The following is a 23,412-nucleotide window of genomic DNA, read 5'->3' on the forward strand; positions in this document are numbered from 1 at the left end:
AATTGTTTTATATATTTGGGGGCTTCTGTATTCGGTGCATAGACATTTATAATAGTTAACTCTTCCTGATGGATAGACCCTGTGATTATTATATAATGCCCTTCTTCATCTCTTGTTACAGCCTTTAATTTAAAGTCCAGTTTGTCTGATATAAGTATGGCTGCTCCAGCTTTCTTTTGACTTCCAGTAGCATGATAAATAATTCTCCATCTCCTCACTCTCAATCTGAAGGTGTCCTCAGATCTAAAATGAGTCTCTTGTAGACAGCAAATAGATGGGTCTTGTTTTTTTATCCATTCTGATACCCTATGTCTTTTGGTTGGCGCATTTAGTCCATTTACATTCAGTGTTATTATAGAAAGATATGAGTTTAGAGTCACTGTGATGTCCGTAGGTTTCATGCTTGTAGGGATGTCTCTGGTACTTTGTCTCACAGAATTCCCCTTAGGATCTCTTGTAGGGCTGGTTTAGTGGTGACGAATTCCTTCAGTTTTTGTTTGTTTGGGAAGACCTTCATCTCTCCTTCTATTCTAAATGACAGACTTGCTGGATAAAGGGTTCTCGGCTGCATATTTTTTTCTATTCATCACATTGAAAATCTCCTGCCATTCCTTTCTGGCCTGCCAAGTTTCAGTAGAGAGATTGGTCACGAGTCTTATAGGTCTCCCTTTATATGTTAGAGCACGTTTATCTCTAGCTGCTTTCAGAATTTTCTCTTTATCCTTGTATTTTGCCAGTTTCACTATGATATGTCATGCAGAAGATCGATTCAAGTTACGTCTGAAGGGAATTCTCTGTGCCTCTTGTATTTCAATGCCTTTTTCCTTCCCCAGATCCAGGAATTTCTCAGCTATGATTTCTTCAAGTACACCTTCAGCACCTTTCCCTCTCTCTTCCCCCTCTGGAATACCAATTATACGTAGATTATTTCTCTTTAGTGCATCACTTAGTTCTCTAATTTTTCCCTCATACTCATGGATTTTTTATCTCTTTTTCTCAGCTTCTTCTTTTTCCATCATTTTATCTTCTAGTTCATTTTTTCTTCCTCTCTCTCTTGAATCTGAGCCGTAGTTGTCTCCATTTTATTTTGCAACTCGTTGATAGCATTTTTTTAGCTCCTCCTGGCTGTTCCTTAGTCCCTTGATCTCTGTAGCAAGAGATTCTCTGCTCTCCTTTATACTGTTTTCAAGCCCAGTGATTAATTTTATGACTATTATTCTAAATTCATTTTCTGTTATATTGTTTAAATCATTTTTGATCAGTTCGTTAGCTGTTGTTATTTCCTGGACGTTTTTCTGAGGGGAATTCTTCCGTTTCGTCATTTTGGATAGTCCCTGGAGTGGTGCAGGACTGTGGGGCACTTCCCCTGTTCTGTCTTGAATAACTTGCGTTGGTTGGTGGGGCTGCAGTCAGACCTGATGTCTGCCCCCAGCCCACCGCTGGGGCCACAGTCAGACTCGTGTGTGTCTTCTCTTCCCCTCTTCTAGGGGCAGAATTCACTGTGGGGTGGCGTGGCCCATCTGGGCTACTTGCACACTGCCAGGCTTGTGGTGCTGGGGATCTGGCGTATTAGCTGGGGTGGATTGGCAAGGTGCACAGGGGCGGGAGGGGCAGGCTCAGCTCGCTTTTCTTTCAGAGATCCACTTCGGGAGGGGCCCTGCGGCACCAGGAGGGAGTCAGACCCACCAGAGGGATGGATCCACAGAAGCACAGCATTGGGTGTTTGTGCAGTGCAAGCAAGTTCCCTGGCAGGAACTGGTTCACTTTGGGATTTTGTCTGGGGCATGGGCGAGGGAGATGGCGCTGGTGAGGGCCTTTGTTCCCCGCCAAGCTGAGCTCTGTCATCCAGGTCTTAAGAACTCTCCCTTCTGTTGTCCTCCAGCCCTCCCGTTCTCAGAGCAGAGCTGTTAGCTTATAACCTTGCAGATATCAAGTCCCGCTTGCTGTCGGAACACACTCCATCCGGCCCCTCTGCTTTTGCATGCCAGACTCTGGGGCTCTTCTTGGCCGGTGGGCCGCCCCTCCACCCCGGCTCCCTCCCGCCAGTCCGTGGAGCTCACACCACCTCTCCGTCCTTCCTACCCTCTTCCGTGGGCCTCTGGTCTGTGCTTGTCTCGGGAGACTCCATTCTGCTCGTCTTCTGGTGGTTTTCTGGGTTATTTAGGCAGGTGAGGTGGAATCTAAGTGATCAGCAGGACACACGGTGAGCCCAGCGTCCTCCTACGCCGCCATCTTCCCAGGATTCTCTCTTATCTTTTTAATGGCTGCAGGATCTATAACATTATCTCCTGTTTCATTCCAGCTATTGGTGGTTTGGGTCTTCTCTCCTTTTATTCACTCTTACTAAAAGTTTATAAATATTACTGATTTTTTCAAAGAACTAACTTTCAGGGGTGCCTGGGTGGCTCAGTTGGTTAAGCATCTGACTTCAACTCAGGTCATGATCTCACAGTTCGTGAGTTTGAGCCCCATGTCAGGCTATGTGCTAACAGCTCAGAGTCTGGAGCCTGCTTGGGATCTGTGTCTCCCTCCATCTCTGCCCCTCCCCTGCTCGTGCTCTATCTCTCTCTCTCAAAGATAAATAAACATTAAAAAAACCCAAAGAACTAACTTTTTGTTTCATTGATTTTTTTCTATTGTTTTCTTATTTTCTATTTCTTTGATTAATGCCTTTTATTATTTACTTCCTTCTGCTTGCTTTGAGTTTATTTTGCTTCTTTTTCCTAGTTCTTGAAGCAGGAACTTAGATTATTGATTTTAAATCATTCCTAATCTATAATGTAAGCATTTAGTGTTATAAACTTCCTTCTCAATATTGCTTTAGCTCTGTCCCACATATTTTGGTATGTTGCATTTTGGTTTTCATTCAGTTGCCTGTAATTTTGTTTTGTTTGTTTGTTTATTAGAGAGAAAGCATAAAAGAGCATGATCAGGGAGAAGGGCAGAGGCGGAGAGAGAGAATCTTAGGCTCCATGCTCAGCACAGAGCCCAACATGGGGCTCAACCCCATGACTCTGGGATCATGACCTGAATGGAAATCAAGAGTTGGACACTCAATGAACTGAACCATCTAGATGTCCCCAACTGCCTGTGTTCTTAAATTTCCTTTGAGACTTTCTCTTCGATCTATGCATTGTTTAGAAGTGTGTTAATTGCCACTTATTTAGAGACTTTGCTTTTGTCTTTCTGGTTTTGATTTTTCATTTGATATCATTATACTGAGAAGACACATTATTTATGGCTTCAATTATTTTAAATTTGTTAAAGTTGGTTTTATAGCTCAGGATATGGCCCATCTTAGTGTTTATCTCATGGGTGCTTGAAAAGAATGTTTATTCTGCTGTTGTGAGGTAGAGTGCTCCTTAAATGTTGATTAGATCTTACTGGTTGATGGTTCTATGTCCTTATTTATTTTTTCTCTCTAGTTTTTCCATCAACTTTTGAGATATATTGTTGAAGTCTCTATATTGTGGAATTGTCTATTTCCCCTTTGTTTTCTGTTTTTGCTTCAGCTATTTTGAAGCACTGTTTAGGACTGTTATATCTTCCTGGTAGCCTAAACATTTTATCATTATGTTTTGTCCTTTTGTCTTTCTGGTAGTTTTCTTTGCTCTGAAGTCTAGTGTATCAAAACTTAATACAGCCACTCTCATTTCTTTTTATTAATGTATATATGGCATACTTTTCCCATTCTTTTACTTTCCACCTACCTATCATATATTTGAGGTGAATTTCCCATACACAACATATACTTGCGTCATTAGTTAAACCACTCTGCTAATCTCTGTAATTAATGTATTTATGTCATTTACATTTAGTGTAGTTATTAATATGTTAGGGCCTAGGTCTGACATTTTATTATTTGTTTTCTGTTTGTTGCCTCTGTTCTTCATTTGTGGCTTTATTCCTGCCTTCCTATAGGTTTTCTTTTTAACTTTTTTTAGAATTCTATTTTACTTATCTATAGTGTTTTTGAAGGTATCTTTTTACATAGCTTCTTTAGTTGTTGATCTAAGTGTTACATTTTATGTACATAATGTACTGCAGTCTATTGGTGTTGATATTTTACCAGCCTCAGTGAAATATAGAAACCTTACCTCCTTTATTGTCACTTCACTGTCCCCCACTTATAACATTGTCTTAAATGATTCCTCTACATACATCGAAAGCCACATCAAACATTGTTATAAAGTTTGCTTCAATTGTCAAACATACCTTAGAAAACTAAAGAGGATAAGGAAAAGATGTTGTTTTACTCATATTTCTACTCTTTCCATTGTACTTTTTTCTTTCCTGATGTTCTAAGATTCCTTCTTTTGTCATTTCTTTACTGTTTGTAGAACTTCCTTTAGCCATTATTTTAGGATAGGTCTGCTGGCAACAAATTCTTTTAGTTTTCCATTATTGGAGAATGTATTGATTTCCTCTTCATTCCTTAAGGATATTTTCACTGGATATACAATTCTGAGATAACAGTTCTTTTTTTTTTTTTCAGTACTTGAAAAATTTATGACTTCTTCCTTTTTCCCCTCCATGGTTTCTGATGAGAAATCCATTATCATTCTAATTGCTTTTTCCCTATAATTAAGGTGTTATTTCTCTCTCTCACTGCTTTCAAGATCTCTTTTGTCATTATTTCTTTGAATATGTTCTTAGCCACACCTTCTTTCTTTTCTCCTGGAACTCTGATGACATTATTAGTAATTTTTTTCTGTTGTAGTCCCACAGCTCCATGAGGTTCTGTTAAATTTTTTTAGTTTATTTCCTTTCTCTTGCTTGTTTTTTTAAGTAGGCTCCACGACCAATGTGGGGCTTCAACTCATGACCCCGAGATCAAGAGTTGCATGCCCTACCAACTGAGCCAGCCAGGCACCTTCCTTTCTCTCATTTAGACAAGATAATTTATATTGGCTTTTTTTCAAGTTCTCTATTTCCTCTTTCTTCTTCATTCTGCTGTTGAGCCTCTCCACTGAGTTTTTTATTTCAGTTATTGTATTTTTCAGTTCCAAAACTTCCACTTGGTCTTCTTTATATCTTCTATTTATTTGCTGAGACTTTCTAATTTTTGAATTATTTCAAGCATGTTCATAAATTGAAGCATTTTTATGATGACTGCTTCAAGTTCCTTGTCAGATGATGCTAACATCTGTGCCATCTCGTTATTGTCATTATTATTTTGTTTTAAACTCAAATTGATATTTTCTTAGGTCTGGTATGATGTCCTTGTATCATGAATGATTTTTGATAGAAACCTGGACATTTTAGTTGTATGTGGGTGTTTAGTCGAACTGTGGGTTTTTAAAAAATCTGTTTTAGCAGGCTCCTCTGACAGCATGCCAGTGGAAGAAAGGACACACTACCTCATTACTCATTACTGTCAAGTCAAGATTCCTCACTGGTCCACCATTGACACCCCAGTGTTGAGGACCTCCTCATTACTGCTTTGTGGGCGTGGCAGTTAAGGCACACCACTAGATTTCCTTTGATACCACTAGGGATGCAAGGGACAGGGATATTAGGTGTTTCTGCCTGACTGGGATGAAAGTTTGGGTTCCATACTTGGTCTTCTGTGACAGCACCATGGTGATGAAGGGGGGAGAGGTTAATTGCTATAACATGATGAAAGTGAAAATCTAGGCTCTCCACTTTGCTTTGCTGGCTGGGGTGGGGCTGGGACAACAGTTGTTTCCATGGTGTTTGACTAAAGTAAAATGGTTATTGTGTAAAAGCTTTCTGTCTTTCTAGGCTGACAATTTCTGATTGGATAGAGAGGAAAATATTTTCTTTGGCTTTTTGTGTCAGTACCCATTGGCATTTTTGGGTTTCTGGCTTCTCCAGCACCAAGTCTGGGATATGCAAGGTAAAAAGAAAACCTAGAGCACTCACCTCAAGGAAGTCACTCCTCAGGTTCCGAGGTCCCTAGCTGGTCTGCCTTCTTATCTCCACCTTTCAGAGTTTTTTTAAATTTGTTTTTCATATAATATTCAGCATTTTTATCTGTTGTTCATGTGAATTTTGAATAAGTAAAAACCAGTCCCAGAAATTTCAATGACTTTGAGGTACTTCTGTAAATCCCCTAAAAAGTCACAGAATACAGTGTGAAAATTACTGGATCTGAACCTCTCCACTATTTCAACCCCGACCTTCTTTGGATCTTTGATTTCCTCCTTGTATGACAGCCCTTAATTGTATTGACCAATGATTATGAAGACAGAAGTCAGCTGGCTAGAAAAAAGGGAATCAAGGTAAGTTTGTTTGTAGCCCCTGTGCTGTGTCAATATAATATTTAAAGTGCTCCTAGAGTTCACTAGTTATAACTATTTACAAAGCTACTGAACTAGAACTGGCTTTGCCTAGAACTTGACTTTCCCTGAAACCTGGCTGCCCCTGCTTTCCAGGCCCAGCATGTTTGGCAGATGAGTCCTGAACTTGAAGGGACCCCACTTGGATGCTTGAAGCTGTTCATCCTAAAGGAAAGGCTTAATCTAGGTCTTACTGGGATCAGGGAATTTAGAGCCTACCAAGCAATGGTAGTCCCCACTGAATGGTGGGGACTGCTAGATGACCAACCTCTCCTGTAAATATAGGGAATCTCTCACCTGGGAGTAGAGGAAACGAGGAGGAAGGCAATGGCCACAACTGCTGAGAGTCACAGACAGGAAAACTCTACCTCACTGAGGTGTATGGACAGAAGTTTAGGCATGTTCTTCACTTTTCTTTTACATAGCTCCTGGCTTAGGAGCTCCCCTACTTTTAACTGCATAATATTTGCTACTTTTTCCCATCTCCTCTCTGGAGCTTAGCAAAGCACTGGAAGTCTAAAAGAGAGATATCCTTTGAGCTAGCTATGTTGACTACTTGGACTCACAAATCCTTTCCCATAAAAGTAGGTCCACTCAGGAACTGTTCTTTCTCCACCCAATAACCAAATTAGACAGAGGGGCCTTTGCGGGGTCTCTGGGCATTAAACAAGGACCTGAATATTAGCCCTCAGTGGTAATAATTTTATTGAATAATAAGAGGACTGAGGGAGTAAGGCACAGGAGAACTCACTTTGGAGTTTTACCTCCATTTTGAGGCACAGAGTAACCCAGAAGACAGTGTTGTGTATTCCCAGGGAAAGGCAGATTAGGGACTCCTAATTATTCTTCCATACTCCTCTCTTCATTCCTCTCCCTCCATAGGGGAGGCTGGGGTGGGTGGATGGATGGGGGGTGCACAAGGACTCTGGCTCAGCTTCTGCAGCCTTCATGCCTCCATTTTGGGACTGTGGTGCCATTACTGCCCAGTTTCCCTTGGGGGACAGAGTGGGCCTGGGGGCAGCAGGTACTGACTCCAGGAGCAGCAAGCAGACTTTCTGAGAAGTCAGGGGGAAATGAGAGATTCACTTATCTCCCTACTTTCTGTAAGGAAGGGTGGAAAGATCCTTGGAGAAGGGCTGGAAAACTGGCACTTAGTTCCTGTCAGGGCCTCCCTTTCCCCATCTGTAAAGCAGGTATAAGAGCAGCTGCCTCTCAGGGTTGCAGGGGGTGGATAAAATGTGATGAGGGATATTGGAGCACCTGTGAACTGTAAGTTGCCCACCCAAAGGTGAGGGCACCCTGTTATCACTGAAGGGAGTCTCTGTGTCCAGATATGCTGGGGGGAAGACCCTTGTGTTCATGGAGCCAAAGGAAGAAGGAAGTGTGTCTGTGCATGAGGGGTGGGGGTGGGGCGAATGAGGAGGCTAGTAGTTGAAAGATGTCTCACTGACAGGAGGAAACTGGCCTTTGCAAGGCTTTGAGGTAGATGGAACTGCAGGGCTGAGCATCCCAGAAGACTCCATCCTAGGGGAGGAAGAGTGTATGTGGCTGAGTGGGAGAGGGGAGTTGGAGTGGTTACCCTCTCCCTCTCTTCCACTCCCACTTGGGCAAATGGCTGAAGGAAGCAGGTTGATGGAGAGTAGGGTGGAGGAGTGTCGGATGGGGAGCAAATTGAGGAGGGGGCTCTTAGAGTCAATCTGGTCCGTTCATGTTTGGGGGAGGTTTCTCAAGCCTAGGAAATCCCACTAGTATACCTGTGTGAACCTAGGGCAGCTGGTGGGGGCTCACCTTCACCCTGAGTGGTATCCAGGGACCGTGTGGTGAGGGAGCAGACCTGAGCTGGGAGCTCTCACCCACGTGGTTGCCCACCCCTCCCCAGGAGTTCTGGGGACAGCTATTATGGGGGACTCTTGGGATTGAGGAGTTGGTCAATTCTTTGGAAGAAGCAGCCTCATTGTGCTGACTTGCGTGGAGGAAGCGCCCCACAGGCCCTGCCCAGGGTTGGAGGCTGGAGAGGCAGGCGGAGGAGGATGGCTGCTCTGGACCCAAGCGTTTCCTGGAGGCGATTCCCACCCCCGGCCCCCGCATCTCTGAGAGCCCCTTGCGCAGAACCGCTTAGATCCTTCACCAGCTGCAGGCTGACTCTAACCTTGGGGCCTTGGGGCCAGATCAGGTAAGGGGAAGAGAGAAGAGGGTCTCAGGTAGGACGGAGTTGTCGCTGGTCCAGCCCGGATTGCCTCCAGGGCTCGGGACCAAGCGCTAGGTGGGGGCAGCGACACTGCAGTCCCCGGTGGTGGTGGTCTGGGCGGGGCAGTGGGGGCAGGGGGATGGAGGAGGAGCGCAGCCCGGGACACGCGGCGGTTGCGGTCTATTCATCTGGCTCTCTGAGCAGTTGGCAGGACCTGGCGCTGGGTTCTCTCGCCTTTCTTCCCGCCCCCTTCCCCTGGGCGGGCCTGATTCCCATCTGAGTATAGCAGGGTCAGATACATCTCTGTGGCGCGTCTCCCGGGTTCTTACCCTCCCCAGACGCAGAAGTGGATGGAGGGCCACAGGGTGGAGGAGGCAGGAACCTTGCCCTTTCCCGCCCAGTGTAGCCAGAGGACGGTGGCAGAACCAAGCGATGCCCGGGACCCGCGGGACCACAGCCCCATCTCTATCTCCAGGCACTCCCTGAGTGTAGGGTAGGCATGGAGACCTGGTGGGAAGGGATACCTGTTAGCACCCCCATTCCCGGATCCCAGGGCCCAGTCGTTTTGAAGGCAGTGTAACGTGGGTGTGCAGTGGGAAAAGGAGGGTAACAATTGCCTGTCTCTAGTCTGTCATCCCTGAAGCAGGTATGGCTGGGGGCGCTCTACAGGTACTGTCAGTCTATGAGTCCTACTGGCCAGGCAAGAGTGCTGCTGGGCTAAGCTCTGACACTTGTTAGATGTGAGCAGTGGTTAATTTTATCTGGCTGGGCTCTGGCTTAGCAGGAAACCAATGCTGAGGAGCGAATAGTTCTCCCAGGTGGCTTTGGCCAGGTGGAGGCCAGACAGTAAGGTGGAAATGCTGGGGCCTCCATCCTGGAAGGGCCATGGTGGTTCCTATTCCCATCCCAAAGCTCTGAGGTCTGTAAGCTGTGGGGCTGTTGGGATCCAGAAGAGAAAAATGTATCTCAGAAAAAAGATATTATAAATTCCTTTTTGTGTTTTTCTCTTTGTTTTCTCCACCTCTGCTTCTTTCATTGTGAAATCCCTGAGTTCTAGCAGAATGCCTGACATATAGCAGGTCCCTAGAAAATATTTCTGAATGACTTGAAAATCAGTCATAGAACTCTGCTTCTGGTGACCACTAGGGAGAGCTGGAAGGCAGGAATTGAAGGGCCTTCTGAAGCAAAACCTCCTCAACCCTTTGCAGGAGTGGTATCTAATCCCTTTCCTTATGCCTCTGGAGTCTCCTGTACATTTCAGCTCATTAAAATTTCAAAACTCCCTTCAAGGGTTCTGGTTCAAACCAGCATCCACCCTATCTAGGTGCCAGCTGTCAGACATCAGGGATTTGCTGGGGGGCACCTGTAATCCCTGTCAGCTGGCCTGTTCTGTTGCTGTGAAGAAGTGGCAGGCAGCTGCTGGCTCCCTCTTCAGACCTGAAAAGGCCCTGGAGGAAAGCATGTGCTCATAAAATTTATGGGATTCCACAGCTTTGAAATCTAATGATCTGAGTGATCAAACACAGAGTGGGGCCTTGGGGCTACTGGAGGAGGGGATAGAGAAGGCAGTATAACTTGGGTGGGAGAGCCTGGGGCCAGGCAGCAGGACAGAGTAGTCTCAGTGGGAGGAGATGAGGAGTCTGGCAGCCTATGGATGTCGGCACTAAGTCAGGGGAGAAATGAAAATTGCCAAGAGCTGAATGGTAAACCACCCTCTTTCAGAGGAAACCATCCCCCTCTCATTACCCCTCCCCTGTTCAGTGTATGGCCACAGAGAGATGGACTTTATTTGTACCTCTTGGGTTACTGGAGATGGAAGAGCAGTAAGTGGGGCCAGCTTTCCAAGGGCGAGGCTGCGTGAAGGTCTTGAGTGCTTAGGAAGAGAGAACACCAAATGTATGTGTTGGTTGAGGGTGAGGGTAATCTTGAAAAGACGTGATATGCTAAAATCAAACTGTTCAGATTTCATTTTTGCTTGGAGCTGGTCCTTTTGACATCCTTTGGGAAATGAGCTCACTACATAAGTTGTTAAATGAAGTACACAAATTATTTCCCCCTTCTTGAGTTCATTTCCTCATCTGTAAAATAAGGGATTTGGACTGGACTGGAAGTCAATTACCTGAATCCAAGTCTCAGTATGCTCTGTCACTGATGAACTATGTGAACTTGCTCAGTCCCTTACTATCTCTAGGCCTCAGGTTTCCTCACTTAAATTCAATGCAGAACGTGGACAAGGGAGACTCAAGTTACTCCCATCTTTTGTCATTGTTGTAGGTCTCTCTTTTGCATCACCCTCAATTCCAGGGTCTGTTGCTGTTCTGGCTGTGTAACCCAGCTATACCAGTCCCTTCAGGTTCTCCATCAATAACAAGGGAGAGGATTAAATTGGATTGTTGCTAAGGTCTATGTCCATTTTCAACATGGCATGTAAGTCCCAAGGCGGTGGCCTTGGTGGGGCCTCCACTGAGCCTCAGCCACTAATTGTGCTCTCATTTTGTAAAGTGACTGCTTTTCTACTTTAGAGCTCCTAAAAATCTAATCCTGAATAGATTAGATTAGATTAGATTAGAATCCACCCAGCTCCAAACCCCCTATATAGCTCCTTTTCCAATTTCTGCTCTCACAGAGAGTATAGACCCTGGCAGAAATTTTATTTGAAACGAAATTTCAGTTCTGAAGCCAAACTTCTTGCTGTTAAGAGTATTTCACCCTTGTAGGCAACACACATACCAAATCTAGATTTTTAGATCTGTTTATTTTGTTCCAACCTTTTGAGGATTTAAATGTCCCAGATCTCAAGCTCCCAAATTTTGTTCGTTTTCCTAGATTTAATTGTGGTGCATTAGAGGCTGCATCCTACCGAAATATTAATACTGAGCTGCTTTCACCAACCGGCATTCTCTCCAAAACACACAAGCTCACACATGTACATGCACATATGTGGAAGAAATAAACTGATATCCCACTATGTCATGTGACAACTAATAGGGCAGATTTGTGACCTGTGAATGTCTTTCCTTCATCTGGAGAGAAGTAGTTGGCAGCCTGATTTTTAAGAGCTATCTTCACCTTGAGCAACAAAAGGTGCTCACCTCGAGGCCTTCACCTTGAAGCCCTACAGAACTTCCCTCTAGTGACTTGGTGGGGGAAGGACAGGAAGAATGAGAGCAGGGGTTTGTTGCTCCAACATTTTCAGTGGTCAGTTACAAGGCTTCTGGGGCCCAGCTCCCCCTGTTCCACTGCTTTTGGAGCCAACAGGATAGTAATTAGGCCCCTTCCTATCCACAGGTCTAAAAGCCAGTGGGTTTTCCTTTGGGGGGTTGATAAAAGCTGGACTAGGACCAACGGAGGGGATACAGGACTTTGGACTTGAATGAGGCCATCATAGGCCCACCATGCCACAGCTGCCTGTTTGTAGCGGAAAATGTTATGGGTGGGGACCACTGTTTTCTTTGGAGCTCCTCACAGGCAACCTCATCCTTCTGTCCCTGGGATGGCCCTGTCTTAGGGTGGCAAGTCACTGTTAGCTCCAAGTAACAGCCAAGGATGCCTGACAAGAAGGTGATGAAAGATTAGAGTAACAGGAGCACAACAGACAAATGCCCAGAATAGGGAGAAAGAGACACAAAGAGACCAAGTAAGGAGAGAAACTGAGCTCCTAAGGGCGTGAGTTGTGCTAGCTTGGACACAGCCTGGCTGGGAATGCTCTTCAGCAAGAGTGTTGCCCAGAATCTGGGCATAGGGGAACATCTGGCACCTATTTCAGAGAGATTAAGATGGTCCAGATGCTACCTTTCCTGGCACCTTTAATGCCTGCTAAGCAGAATGGCTCAGAATGCCCAGCATGGGAGACACATTCAGTGATAAAGGCTAGGAAGCTTCCCTCTTCCTAAGAGAAATTGTTCAACACTACATGCAGCTGCTGCCTCTACCCTTGGGGGATCCAGGTTGGGAATGGGATTTTCCCTAAAACAGTCCCTTTCCTGCCCTGACCCAGATGGTAATATTAACCTATAATGAACAATGAGAGATGGAGGAGTTGGTCCTTTGCCAGGTCAATAACTATTGCCCCTCCCCCAATCATGCCCTCCCCCATCATCAGTCCTCCTCTGCATGCTGAGATGAAAGGAATTTCTTCACATTTTGACAGATGAATATAAGGATGGGGAGCTGGTAGTGCCTGCAAGTTACTGCACTGGCCTGGAGAATCTGTAAAAATCAGTGAGTGGAGCTTTATGGTGTTTAAGATCCCTTTCCCTATGTGATATTCTACTCTTCCAGTTTATAATTATAGAAGCTTTAGCCAAAAAGTAAGATGTGGCTCAGCCTGAGATGAGTGGAATTAATGACATGTTAGGGGTGGGCTGGGCCAAGGTGAGGCTGATTGGCACAAGCTCTAGATCCCTCCTGTCTTCAAGCACCCATGCATCTATGACAGTCATAAAAAGAAATAGAGGGGGAAGAGAAGGGAGAAGAAGCAGTAAAGGAAAGAAATGAAGGGAAGAAAGAAGCAGACTGTTAACCAACTGTATGATGGGGAAACTATTTGTACACTTGTAAAGTGATGTCACCCACAGCTCTTGGGAAGCCACAGCCCTCAGAGGCTCTGAGATTAAGCAAGGCTCATTGTCTGATTTTACCTCTCTGCCCTTTCTCTTCCCCTTTACCAATGGTTTCCAAGGACAGATGACAAGGAAATCCTGAGCACACAGAGGCTTGGGTCTTCCCACCAGGCTCCGAGGGACACAGTAGCACCTTTGGAAGTTGCTTTTAGTGGGTGACTAGCAATCTGGGGCCAGGAGGTACCATCTCCAGGTGTTAGAAAGTGTATGGAGATGTTCCAAAGGCCAGGGGGATCCCAAGCTTTTCTAGCTCCTGGGAGAAGGACCCTGGCAAATTTAAAGGCATTAACATGGAGAATTTGGTTAATGAGTTTAACAGGAGCTTTGGCTCCAAGGGGATGGTCAGGTGTCTGAACTGCTGTGTGTGCATGTTTGAGAACAAGTGTGCTGATGGCAAAAATGTAAAAGCTGAGCAGGGTGGAGTGAAGGGAAAGGGTTGGGGAGAAGCACACAATGGCAAGGAAAACACATTAGATTGGTTCCTCAGGGATGGGGGAGCCAGGCAGCAGCTCCCCATTAGGGTCTGCATCAGGGGCCAACATTTTATCCTTGCTGGAATCCCTTTGCTCTTTCTTGAACATCCTTTGATGCATCAGAGGGACGAAGAAGAGGATTATAGCCCCAATGATTGGGGGCACACCAGCAAAGTAGAAGGCCACATGGTAGTCCCCAAAACAATTGCGGAGGAGGCCTGAAATAAGAGAGACAAGTCAAGTTCAGCTTTGCCCTTTTGCCCAAAGGTGCTATCTGCCTCTTTTAGGGGCCATCACAATGCCTATCCAGTGGATCTTGGCCTGCACTACCTTTACCCAGGATCCCCTCAATTTAAACATTCGCAATGAAAAAAATAAAACCTCTGTTACAAATTCAGGTGGCTCCTCTCTGAGGTAATGGAGTTGCAGGCCCTTGAGGTTAATGATTATTATGAAAGAGGCTAATGAAGCTTCTCTTAAAGTTCTCCATTTTTTACTTTCATGAAGCTACAGCTTGACTTCCAGTCACTCCTAGGTATGGAGTTAGGAGGGAAGCTAGTCCAAAAGGGTTCCACAGAAGATGGCCAAGTCTTGACTTGATTTATAGTGATATACCCTCCACCCCCAACTTAGGCTAGAGTGTTCTTATGGAACAATTCAGCTAAGTTTCTATTTTCTCTTTCTCTGAGGTGCCCTTTCTCTGAAGTTCCCATTCACCCTAAGGAAAGGCTGTTTGTATATCCTTCATCCGGTTATAGATATGGTGGCCCCTCTGGGTTTCTATAGGTTGCTAATAACATGGATATGTTTGGCATGGTATGCAAGTATTCCCCTACTTACCTTCAGAATCTAACATGGGGCACCTCACAGGAAAGATGATCACAGAAACACTACTGAGGAAAGGAAAATATGCCCTTGGGCTGCTTAGATGGTAAGCAAAATGGAAAGAGATGTGGATTCTGGGATCCACCTCTGGGACTGGGGGCTGGGTAGAGGCTCCCCTCCTTCAGTGAGCCCCATGGCTGTTGCACAAGGGCCTGGGTGGAAGCTTTTGTCACTGTCACACAGCATGACATGCCCTTACAACACCTTGCACACAATTGGTGTTCAAGGGATATTTGTTGAGTTAGCCCAGTTGGCTAGCCTAGGAAGGCTAACCCACAAATCAATATTTGCATTAAATCCTAAAGAAAAGAAATGGAGTTCTCTTTTCATTGGTTTTCCTTGTTTCCTATGTCCCCTGGGGTATCAACAATGCTCTTTTGGGAGAGTGGAGAAGGAAACTGAGAATACTGAAAGACAGCAAGCCAACACTTTGCCTACTACCTGCTAGAAGTAAGCCTCACTGGCCCAGTCCTAGGATTTGGCTTTAATCAAAGTCTCTTCTACAGGCTTAGTTCAGAAGCCAATAGAGAAGGAGGGGGAGTATCTCTAAGTCTTAATGAAGCCAAGGTCCACTTTCTCTTCTCTTTCTGCCCAACTACCTTGCAAATAATAACTTGCTTATAAAGAGGAAGAGAGAAGACACTGAACCAATAGAATGATCAAAAAGCCAAACCCATTTCTCTCTTTACCCTCCTGGAATCATCCAGGCTGTCTAAAATAAACCCCACTGAAACAGATAGAGAGCCATGAACAGCCCGTTCCCCAAAAATGAATCCATGTACATATACTGTAGTTAACCTCTTCCACTAATAGAGGTAAGAGGTTTCATACACTTTGACAAGGCTGCTTAAATAGAGAATAAGAGTAAAAAAAGGACTTACAGCAGAGGTATTCAGGATTGCTAGGGCCCAGGGAAGACAGGACTCCCACACTCATGCCCTCCCTGTAGTATCAGCCTCACCTGCAATGGGGGGCCCAGCAATCATCGGCAGGGCCATCATGCCAAGGAGGTAGCCAATTGCCTGTGAGGCCTGCATTGGGCCCACCAGCTCAAATGCGATGGGGGCCATGATGGTGATGAAGAAGCCATCACACAGGCCCAGGAAGAGGCAAACAACGATGAGGCCCCCAAAGCCCCGGCACAGGGGAATCATCATGGACATCAGGCCCAGGAGCAGGAAGGAGATGACCTGGAGGAGCAAGGACCTTAGGTCATGTTGTGCTTGTCAGTCAAGACCACATAGCAAATCATATCTCCTTTCTCAGGGTTTCATTTCTACCATCTATAAAATAGGACAGGGAGTGTCAACAGAGAAAACAGTTGGGCTAAATACTTACGTAGGCCCTTTCTAAGTCCTGCACTGAAAGATTCAAAGTTTTTAAGAAAGATTCAAAGTTTTTAAGTTTTAATCCTACTTAACTGTGATTCCATCAACATTTTTTAAAAAGGTAAGGGGCATGGCCCCACCCTTAAGAAGTTGTCTTTTCACTGGACTCTAAGCTAAAAGAAATTGCTGTTGTTCTGATCTTGTGTTTGGCTGCCCAGGTATTAGGGTCTGGGATCAGATCATGCTGGTGTTCTCAGATCCAAGTAAGGTCTGAGAAGAGGAAGAGAAGGAAATGAGGATAACTTGAATGATGATTAGATGGGGGCATGAATGGAAGGCAGAGCTTTGAAATAAGAAAGGACGCAGTGCTCATTTATTGGGTGGCCACTTTTAGAAAACACCTTGGCGGGGCGCCTGGGTGGCTCAGTCGGTTAAGCGGCCGACTTCGGCTCAGGTCACGATCTTGCGGTCCCTGAGTTCGAGCCCCGCGTCGGGCTCTGGGCTGACGGCTCAGAGCCTGGAGCCTGCTTCCGATTCTGTGTCTCCCTCTCTCTCTGCCCCTCCCCCATTCATGCTCTGTCTCTCTCGGTCTCAAAAATAAATAAACGTTAAAAAAAAATTAAAAAAAAAAAAGAAAGAAAACACCTTGGCATGAAGAAGACCATTGGGAGGTTCACCCAGGTTCCTTATGATTTAGGACATGAGACACACCACCCATCTCAGCATGGCTGTGGGGTCCTCTGGACTTGGTTGGGTACCATGCAAAGACAAAAAAGGGGACTTTAAGGAGATCCAAGACACTAGGAGGGGGTCTAGGGAGCTGAAACAAGTTCAGGGGCACTGACTAGCCACTGGGCTTTCTTTGGGCTGAGCAAAATGATTCTAAAACAAAGAAGCTGCCTTTCCAGAGGCTGGTTTTTCCCACTCAAAAGAGAGAAGAGCAACTGGAAACACAGTTGGTCTTTTGATTAAGGTCATCTGCAACCTGTGTCAGTGAGCCAGACTGAAGACCTGGGCTGCAGGCAGGGAAATAAACCCCCTCCTCTCACCCACTGTAGCCAGCAGAGCCAGGTCATCCCAGGGTCAGGGGTAAGACCTGATCTGTTTACCAAAGCCTTAACAGGACCCAGGATTTTCTAATGCTTCACACAGGAGGGTAAACTTACCCAGGAAGTGTAAGTGACCACAGAGTAAGGGTAAATAACCAAATCACCACATGGATGGGATAGGAGGGTCAAGGCTGTTTCAAGCCCTAAAGATTTTGTGTTGTACTGGCAGTGGGTTTGTTAGGTTGATTGGTTGGTTTTCAGAGAGGATAAGAAATGTCCTGGACATGTCATGTGAGGAAATCTCTTTGCTAGAAAACTTTTTGAACTTTGCCTAGGCTGTTTTGGGATAGCTAGGTGGAATCTAGGAATAAGAACCGTGATATTCCAGCTCGTCCTCTAGGAGATTCATGCACAACTAGAAGATAAAACCAGATCCACCTATCAACCAAGCCATAATGGTATGGCAACTAAGAGTTAATAGCGTTATACAATACAGAGGATCCCATTAACTGATTTCTGTCATCTCCAATTACTACTTATTGTATCTAGCTGCTGCTTAACATCCTCCATGAGCCCTTGAAAAGTTCAGAAATTAAAAATCTCTCTTTAAACTGAGAATCAGACCTCAAGAATTGGCCTAAAGTGAGGCTGTCCTACAGGCTGTCACCATTTCTTTTCTAACAGACTGTCAAGGGGAAGTCTGTATATCAGATACATGTGCCTGTCTTTTCCAATAGTAGGAACTACAGGGTCTAGTGGGTATCTCTTCAGAACCTGAAGTTATGTACACTCCTTTCCTCTCCCAAGCCTATACTCCTGTATCTGACCCAGGGAGAAAGGGAGGAAAATTCCTGTGATGGAGTATCTTGAGCAGCTCAAGAGAAGTTTATCCATTGTCTTGTGTTCTTAGCCTGAGACACTTGCCAGAAAGATGAGTTTGGACTCATCTTTCCCTTTCTAAGCCTCAGTTCCTCAATTTGTAAAATGAGGCAGTTGGACTATAATTGATAAAGATATATTTCAGCTATAACATTCTAAGATTATTTTATATTACTCTAAGTGGCAAAGTTGGATCAAGTAAGACTGGAAAAGGGGAGAGAATGTTGGGTGGGTAGGGGAAGTGATCAGCAGAAGCACTGGGTCCTAAGCCTAGTTCTGCTTCTGACTAGTTAATGCCTCCACCTCCCTTGGAACTTTACACAATAGATAGCAAAAGCTGCTTGGGCCCTACTTCTCTCCTAGGGACTGTAATGAAAAATGAGCTATATGGCTAGATAGGGGCTGCTCTTTTCCTCAAGATAAAGTCCTGGCCCAATGCCAGCACTGTTAGCATCTTGGAGCTGCTGATACTGACAGGGAAGACCTACAAGGGTGGCATGTGGAAGAAGCTGAAAAAGACATACATTCTCCTATACAAAAAGCCACCCAGATAAGGCAATTCCTGATATTTGCCCTGGAATTCAAAATTTCATAACTGGTTTATCTCAATCACAGTCTTTTGAGTTGACTTTGGTCAAGTTACTTATCTCTAGGACATGGCTCTACCACCCATCACTTAGTATAAAGTGAAATATGAGAAAAGTGCTACATATGAATTCAACTTTGCCATGACTGTCTGTATGAGTCTTTCTCTCAGTTTCTGTGTAATGAGAGGTTGGACTGGATAAACCACAAGGTCACCCCCAGCTCTGACAAAGAAGATTCACCAGCTTTTGCAAATCTAACACAGAGTTAAACACAACAGAAATCCTTAATCATATTCTTGTCTAAGGCATCTTAGAATATTTAGGAAAACACTTGAAGCTGTCAGAAGACAGAGAAATCCCTACTATGAGAATAGTCAGGGCCCCTTGGAAGTGCTTTTAGGGCTTCTCCAGGAGAGTCAGAACTCAGCCACCTTCTTAATGGATTATTTGTGACCACATGTTTTGAAGGGCTGATGTTGTCCCTTCACAGGGTTCCACATTGGTGGAAAACATTGTGGTAAACCAAGCTGCAGGAGCAAAAAGCATGAGCAAGGGTCAGAGAGGCAGTAGTGCTGCCAGGTAGACAAAGACAGACAGCTTGAGCAGTAGTCCCAAGCCAGACCAGAGCTCAGTTCACACAGAAACTGCCCACAATATGATGCACTGTGTTACTGTCGAAAGGATTAAAATCTTGCATGGCTATAACAGTTTTTTACTTCCCAAATCCTGGTTACACCTATATTTCTTTTGATACTCCTCTGTAAGGTAAGATAGGAAGGGCAAGAATTATTCTTATTGTACAAATGAGGAAAGTGAGGCCCAGAGAGGGGAAGTAAGGTTGTGTTTTCTGGCACTATTTTTGCGTCCATCAAGAGGATAATATTTGAGAGCCAATGCTTGGTGCAAGTAACTCTGGAAATGTAAGAAGTGATTGACTTGGTACTGCTGGCTTAGAGGAGAGAAACACTGGGCCACAGAGTACTATAGATGCCCAAGACCTTCCAAGAGAGTATGGAGTAGCAAGGAGATCAGTCCTCAATGGGGGTCAGCATCTAACTCCTAGCCTCAGGTTTCCTATTTCAGATGGATGAACCATTATTAATAAATGCTTTCTTGTAAGTGTTCTTATAGGTTCGATTTACACAGTGCTCTCACTGGATCCTTACTCCATATTGATGAAGGAGGCAGAACAAAGATGACTGTCTTCATTTGAAAGCCAAGCAAACTGAGGCTTGGGGAATTTGATTGACTTTCCCATGCTGAACAACAAAGTTGTGTCAGAGCTGGGGCCCAGGGCATAGTAATGATACGACCTACCATTCTATCCCAAAGGCTGGGGGTAACCTAGCATCTGTGGCAGGCTTTTCCTCCCCACACCACTCTGATCAGGGCAAGGTGGTAACACTCACCTGCAAGTAGATCTTCTTAAGTCCAGGAATGGAGTCACTGACACGGCCCGACACAAGACGCCCAAGGCCTGAGGTAGCCCCAATACACACCAAGAGCACCCAGGTCTGCTTGATTTCCAAGAATTCCTCTTCCACATATTTCATCTGAAAAGCATAACACCAGGACCCCCAAGGACAGGGGGAAGAAAAGGAGCTGACTGGTTAACTGTTGGTATATCCAGAACCCCCTACTGCTTGCTTTCCTGGACCACAGCAAGCTCCCTTCCCTTCAACCCCCTCCTTTGTAGCCCTAGATCCAGAACAAGGTTTCTGGCTACTTCTAATTGCTTAAAAGGCTTCATATCCCTTGGATTTTTGGATTCTGGGCTTCTGAGCAACAGCTAAAGGGAGTGGGTATCTCCAAGCCCTGGCTTGAAGGACAGAATACAGCCTTAACAACTAAGAAAACCCAAGGGCTCCCCCCAAATCTCCCCATTCCCTGACCAATAATTGATACCCTGGGGCAACAGCAGGTCACCAGGGGAGAGGACTAACTTCCATGTAAAATTTCCAGACATGTGTTTTAAGAAACACAAGATCTATGGAAGATAATATCTGGACTATAACCAACAGTTCTATGGCAGTATAATTTGGGTGGATAATGGTTAAATGAAGCTAAGTGGGTTTCTTTTACTGCTTGATTTTTTGGTACCTTTAAAAGATTGTGACAATATGAAGCTAGAGAGACTGATTGTACGTTGTTTCCTAAACAAATCATTTGACCACAAAGACCAGCATTCCACAGAACACACTCTTAGAAAACCCTGCCCTTGGGTCATCTCAGCCAGTCTTCTCAATCCCAATGATGCTTATCTTCTCTTGAAAATCTATCTAGATTTATCAAGGGGGAAAGATCTATCTAGATTTATCAAGGGGGAAACAGGCATGGACTTTCCCTTTATGAATTCTACCCATTTCCCATTGAGATCTTCCCTCAGTCTGTGTTCTTTCCCACTTTGGGTCTCTTCAAACACTGTTTGGTCTCTTTTTCCGAAGGTCCCAGATCTGCCCTTCTAGTGTCCTCCACCTCTATTCTCTGGACTTCAGGCAGGCCAAGGGCAGCTTCTTAGAGGTAAGTTGGGCCCACCCTAATATTCCTTACCAGGTGTACATAGGGAACGAAGTAGCCGAGGGCAGCAGCAGCAATCCCGAAGGCCCAGATGCGGTAGGTACGTTGGCGGAACACTCGCATGTTGAAGTACTTTCTAAGCTGAGCCAGGATGCGTTGGCACAGGGTGTGGACACCTCTCTTGTTTGGGGTGTCCTGAGAACTGGGTAGGAGTGGCCGGTAGGTGAGTGAAAGCAGGGTAAGAATAAACATGAAGGTACTGAGCACCTGGAAGGTTTGGGCGAGCTTGATCTTAGCCCCCAGTGTTTTGATGAGAAGAGGAAAGGATATGGAGAAGATGCTACTTCCAGCAGACACCACACCATTGGCCAAACCCAGGCGGCGTTGGAAGTAGTGGCCGAGGATGACGAGAGATGGCTGAAAGGCGAAGGAACAGCCACAACCAAAGAGAATCCCATAGGTGAAATAACGCAGGCTTAATGAGCTGTGGGAGAAACACCAAGAACTATTCTCAGCAGCCTGACCAGGAATCTGTCTGCCCTTTCCCTTCACCCTCCTGAGACCTGCATACCCCTACCCTTAACCCACAGCCCCACTTACCACTTACCCTCAGAAAAGACAAGGAACAGGACTTAATAATAATGCAGATAGGGAGACAGAAGCTCAGAGAACTAATTCACCCAATGTAGCATAACAGGATCAGGAAACTTGGACTTGACTCTTGGTCTGTATGACTCTAGTTTGAATCATAGTACCCAATCAGAGAGAATCGTTCAAAAGAATGCCAGAATCAACCTATGCAATGGCTGGATAAGAGACTATAAGGAGTAAGACAGGGCCTTAGAACAGTTTCACCTACTGCTCACCTAGACACCATGGGTAGGCTGATAGCCAAAGCTTTATCCCAAGTAACAAAAGTCTGCAAGAAGCCAAGATCCTGGAAAGTCAAGATCCTCCATGGGACTCTACTACCTTTTTCCATGGTAGGGGCCCTTAATATTTCAGAAAATGGCTGAGAGACACCTTATCTCCAACCCTGCCCAAGGTCTGGATATCCCATGACCCTTTACTATAGGTCCTAGATGATCTCCCTGGGGATCCTGAAGTAAGGAGTCCCTTTAACTTCCAGAGCCTTGTTCCTGTTGCTGGACATGATATGGATTAGCCTCTCAGAGTAGCCTAGTTGCTTGATGGGAAGTGGAGCCTCAAAGAAGTTGTGGGCCTGGCCAAGTAAGATAGGTTCTGGCTTAAAACTCTTATGTTCTGCTGTGGCCATCAGCCTCTGTAACAGAAGGCAAAGTTTCAAAAGAGTAAAGGCCATGGGAAGGTTACCTTGGCCAGCCATCTGCCCTTAGATAATATTCGCACAAGCTAATGAGGAATTTTGTTTTCTTTTTGAAGACTCCACATATTTTACAACAGTTCTTATCTGACCACTTAATTAACTAATACTCTCCATGGTCAAGCGGTTGGTCCCTGTAGATGGACCCAGTCCTTATACTAAAGCACTAGGTCTATGCTGCAGAGATGATGTATTAACACTCAACAGTTGTAAGACAACTGCATCATCATTGCTTTTCTTTGTTTTTAAGTTTTTATTTAAATTCCAATTAACATAGTATAATATTAGTTTTGGGTGTACAATATAGTGATTCAACACTTCCATATAACACCCAATGCTCATAACAACAAGTGCATTCCTTAATCATCACCTATTTAACTGATCCCCTGAACAACTTCTCCTCTAGTAACCATCAATTTGGTCTCTGTAGTTTAGAGTCTGTTTCTTGGTTTGCCTCTCTCCCTCTTTTTTCCCACCTTTGCTCATTTTTTTGTTGTTGTTTCTTAAATTCCACATATGGGTGAAATCATATGGTATTTGTCTTTCTCTGACTGACTTATTTCACTTAGCATAGTATTCTCTAGTTCCAACCGTGTCATTACAAATGGCAAGGTTGCTTCTCATCTGCTTACATTCACTGGATATGAGCAAAAGCTTTGGTTTCAAAAGTGTTGCCTCCACTTGGTACACATAGCTAAACTAACTGCTCCTCTTCTGTCAGATTTTTTGGGATTGGCTTGGTCTGGGGACCTTGTGTAAGGGAGAGGAGTTAGGAAGGTCTAAAGTAGACCTTCAAGGAGAGGGCAAGTGGGGGCAAAACATGGGATTTGGTTCAGAGTGCTATCTGATGGATCTGTTTCTATCTGGGCCTCAAGGAAGGAAGGAAGCCCCTGAATAGGCTTGACAAGGCATCTCCAGCCCTGACTGCACTCTGTCCCACCTCATGTCATCCAATGGAACTCAGAGCCCGAATTCAGACAACAGGAGGGATGACTTGGAGCTCTAGTCACAAGCAGAACCACTTTCCCAACAGACATGAAGCCATTCAGAAAGTTTCTTGGCTCTAAAGATGTTATTACAGAAAAGGCAAAGGGGGTGGGGAAGGGCTTAGGGGCTGGAAAACAGAATGCCTACTCCAATGTGCCTAAAGAAGAATGCCAGAAAAAAATACATCTAAGCTCCTTCCCCTCCTGTAACCGAGCTCACGTGTATTGGAAGAGAAATGGGATCCGTATGTTGC

At 45.0% G+C, this 23,412-nt stretch overlaps 1 protein-coding gene across 1 annotated transcript in view; it reads right to left on the minus strand.

Moving 5' to 3' along the window:
* Positions 1-11,260: 11,260 nt before the first annotated feature.
* SLC16A2 (solute carrier family 16 member 2) overlaps positions 11,261-23,412 on the minus strand; it is a 137,725-nt gene continuing 125,573 nt past the window's right edge. Inside the window, exons 3-6 of the mRNA XM_081793534.1 lie at positions 20,864-21,314; positions 19,723-19,866; positions 15,432-15,660; positions 11,261-13,803 (exon numbers count right to left, since the gene is read on the minus strand). Coding sequence (XP_081649660.1) covers positions 13,583-13,803; positions 15,432-15,660; positions 19,723-19,866; positions 20,864-21,314 — 1,045 coding nt within the window. The 3' untranslated portion in view covers positions 11,261-13,582. The remainder of the gene's footprint in view (positions 13,804-15,431; positions 15,661-19,722; positions 19,867-20,863; positions 21,315-23,412) is intronic.

This window comes from Panthera onca, chromosome X (genome assembly GCF_046562875.1).
Source record: "Panthera onca isolate mPanOnc1 chromosome X, mPanOnc1 haplotype 2, whole genome shotgun sequence".
Taxonomy (NCBI): Eukaryota; Metazoa; Chordata; class Mammalia; order Carnivora; family Felidae; genus Panthera; species Panthera onca.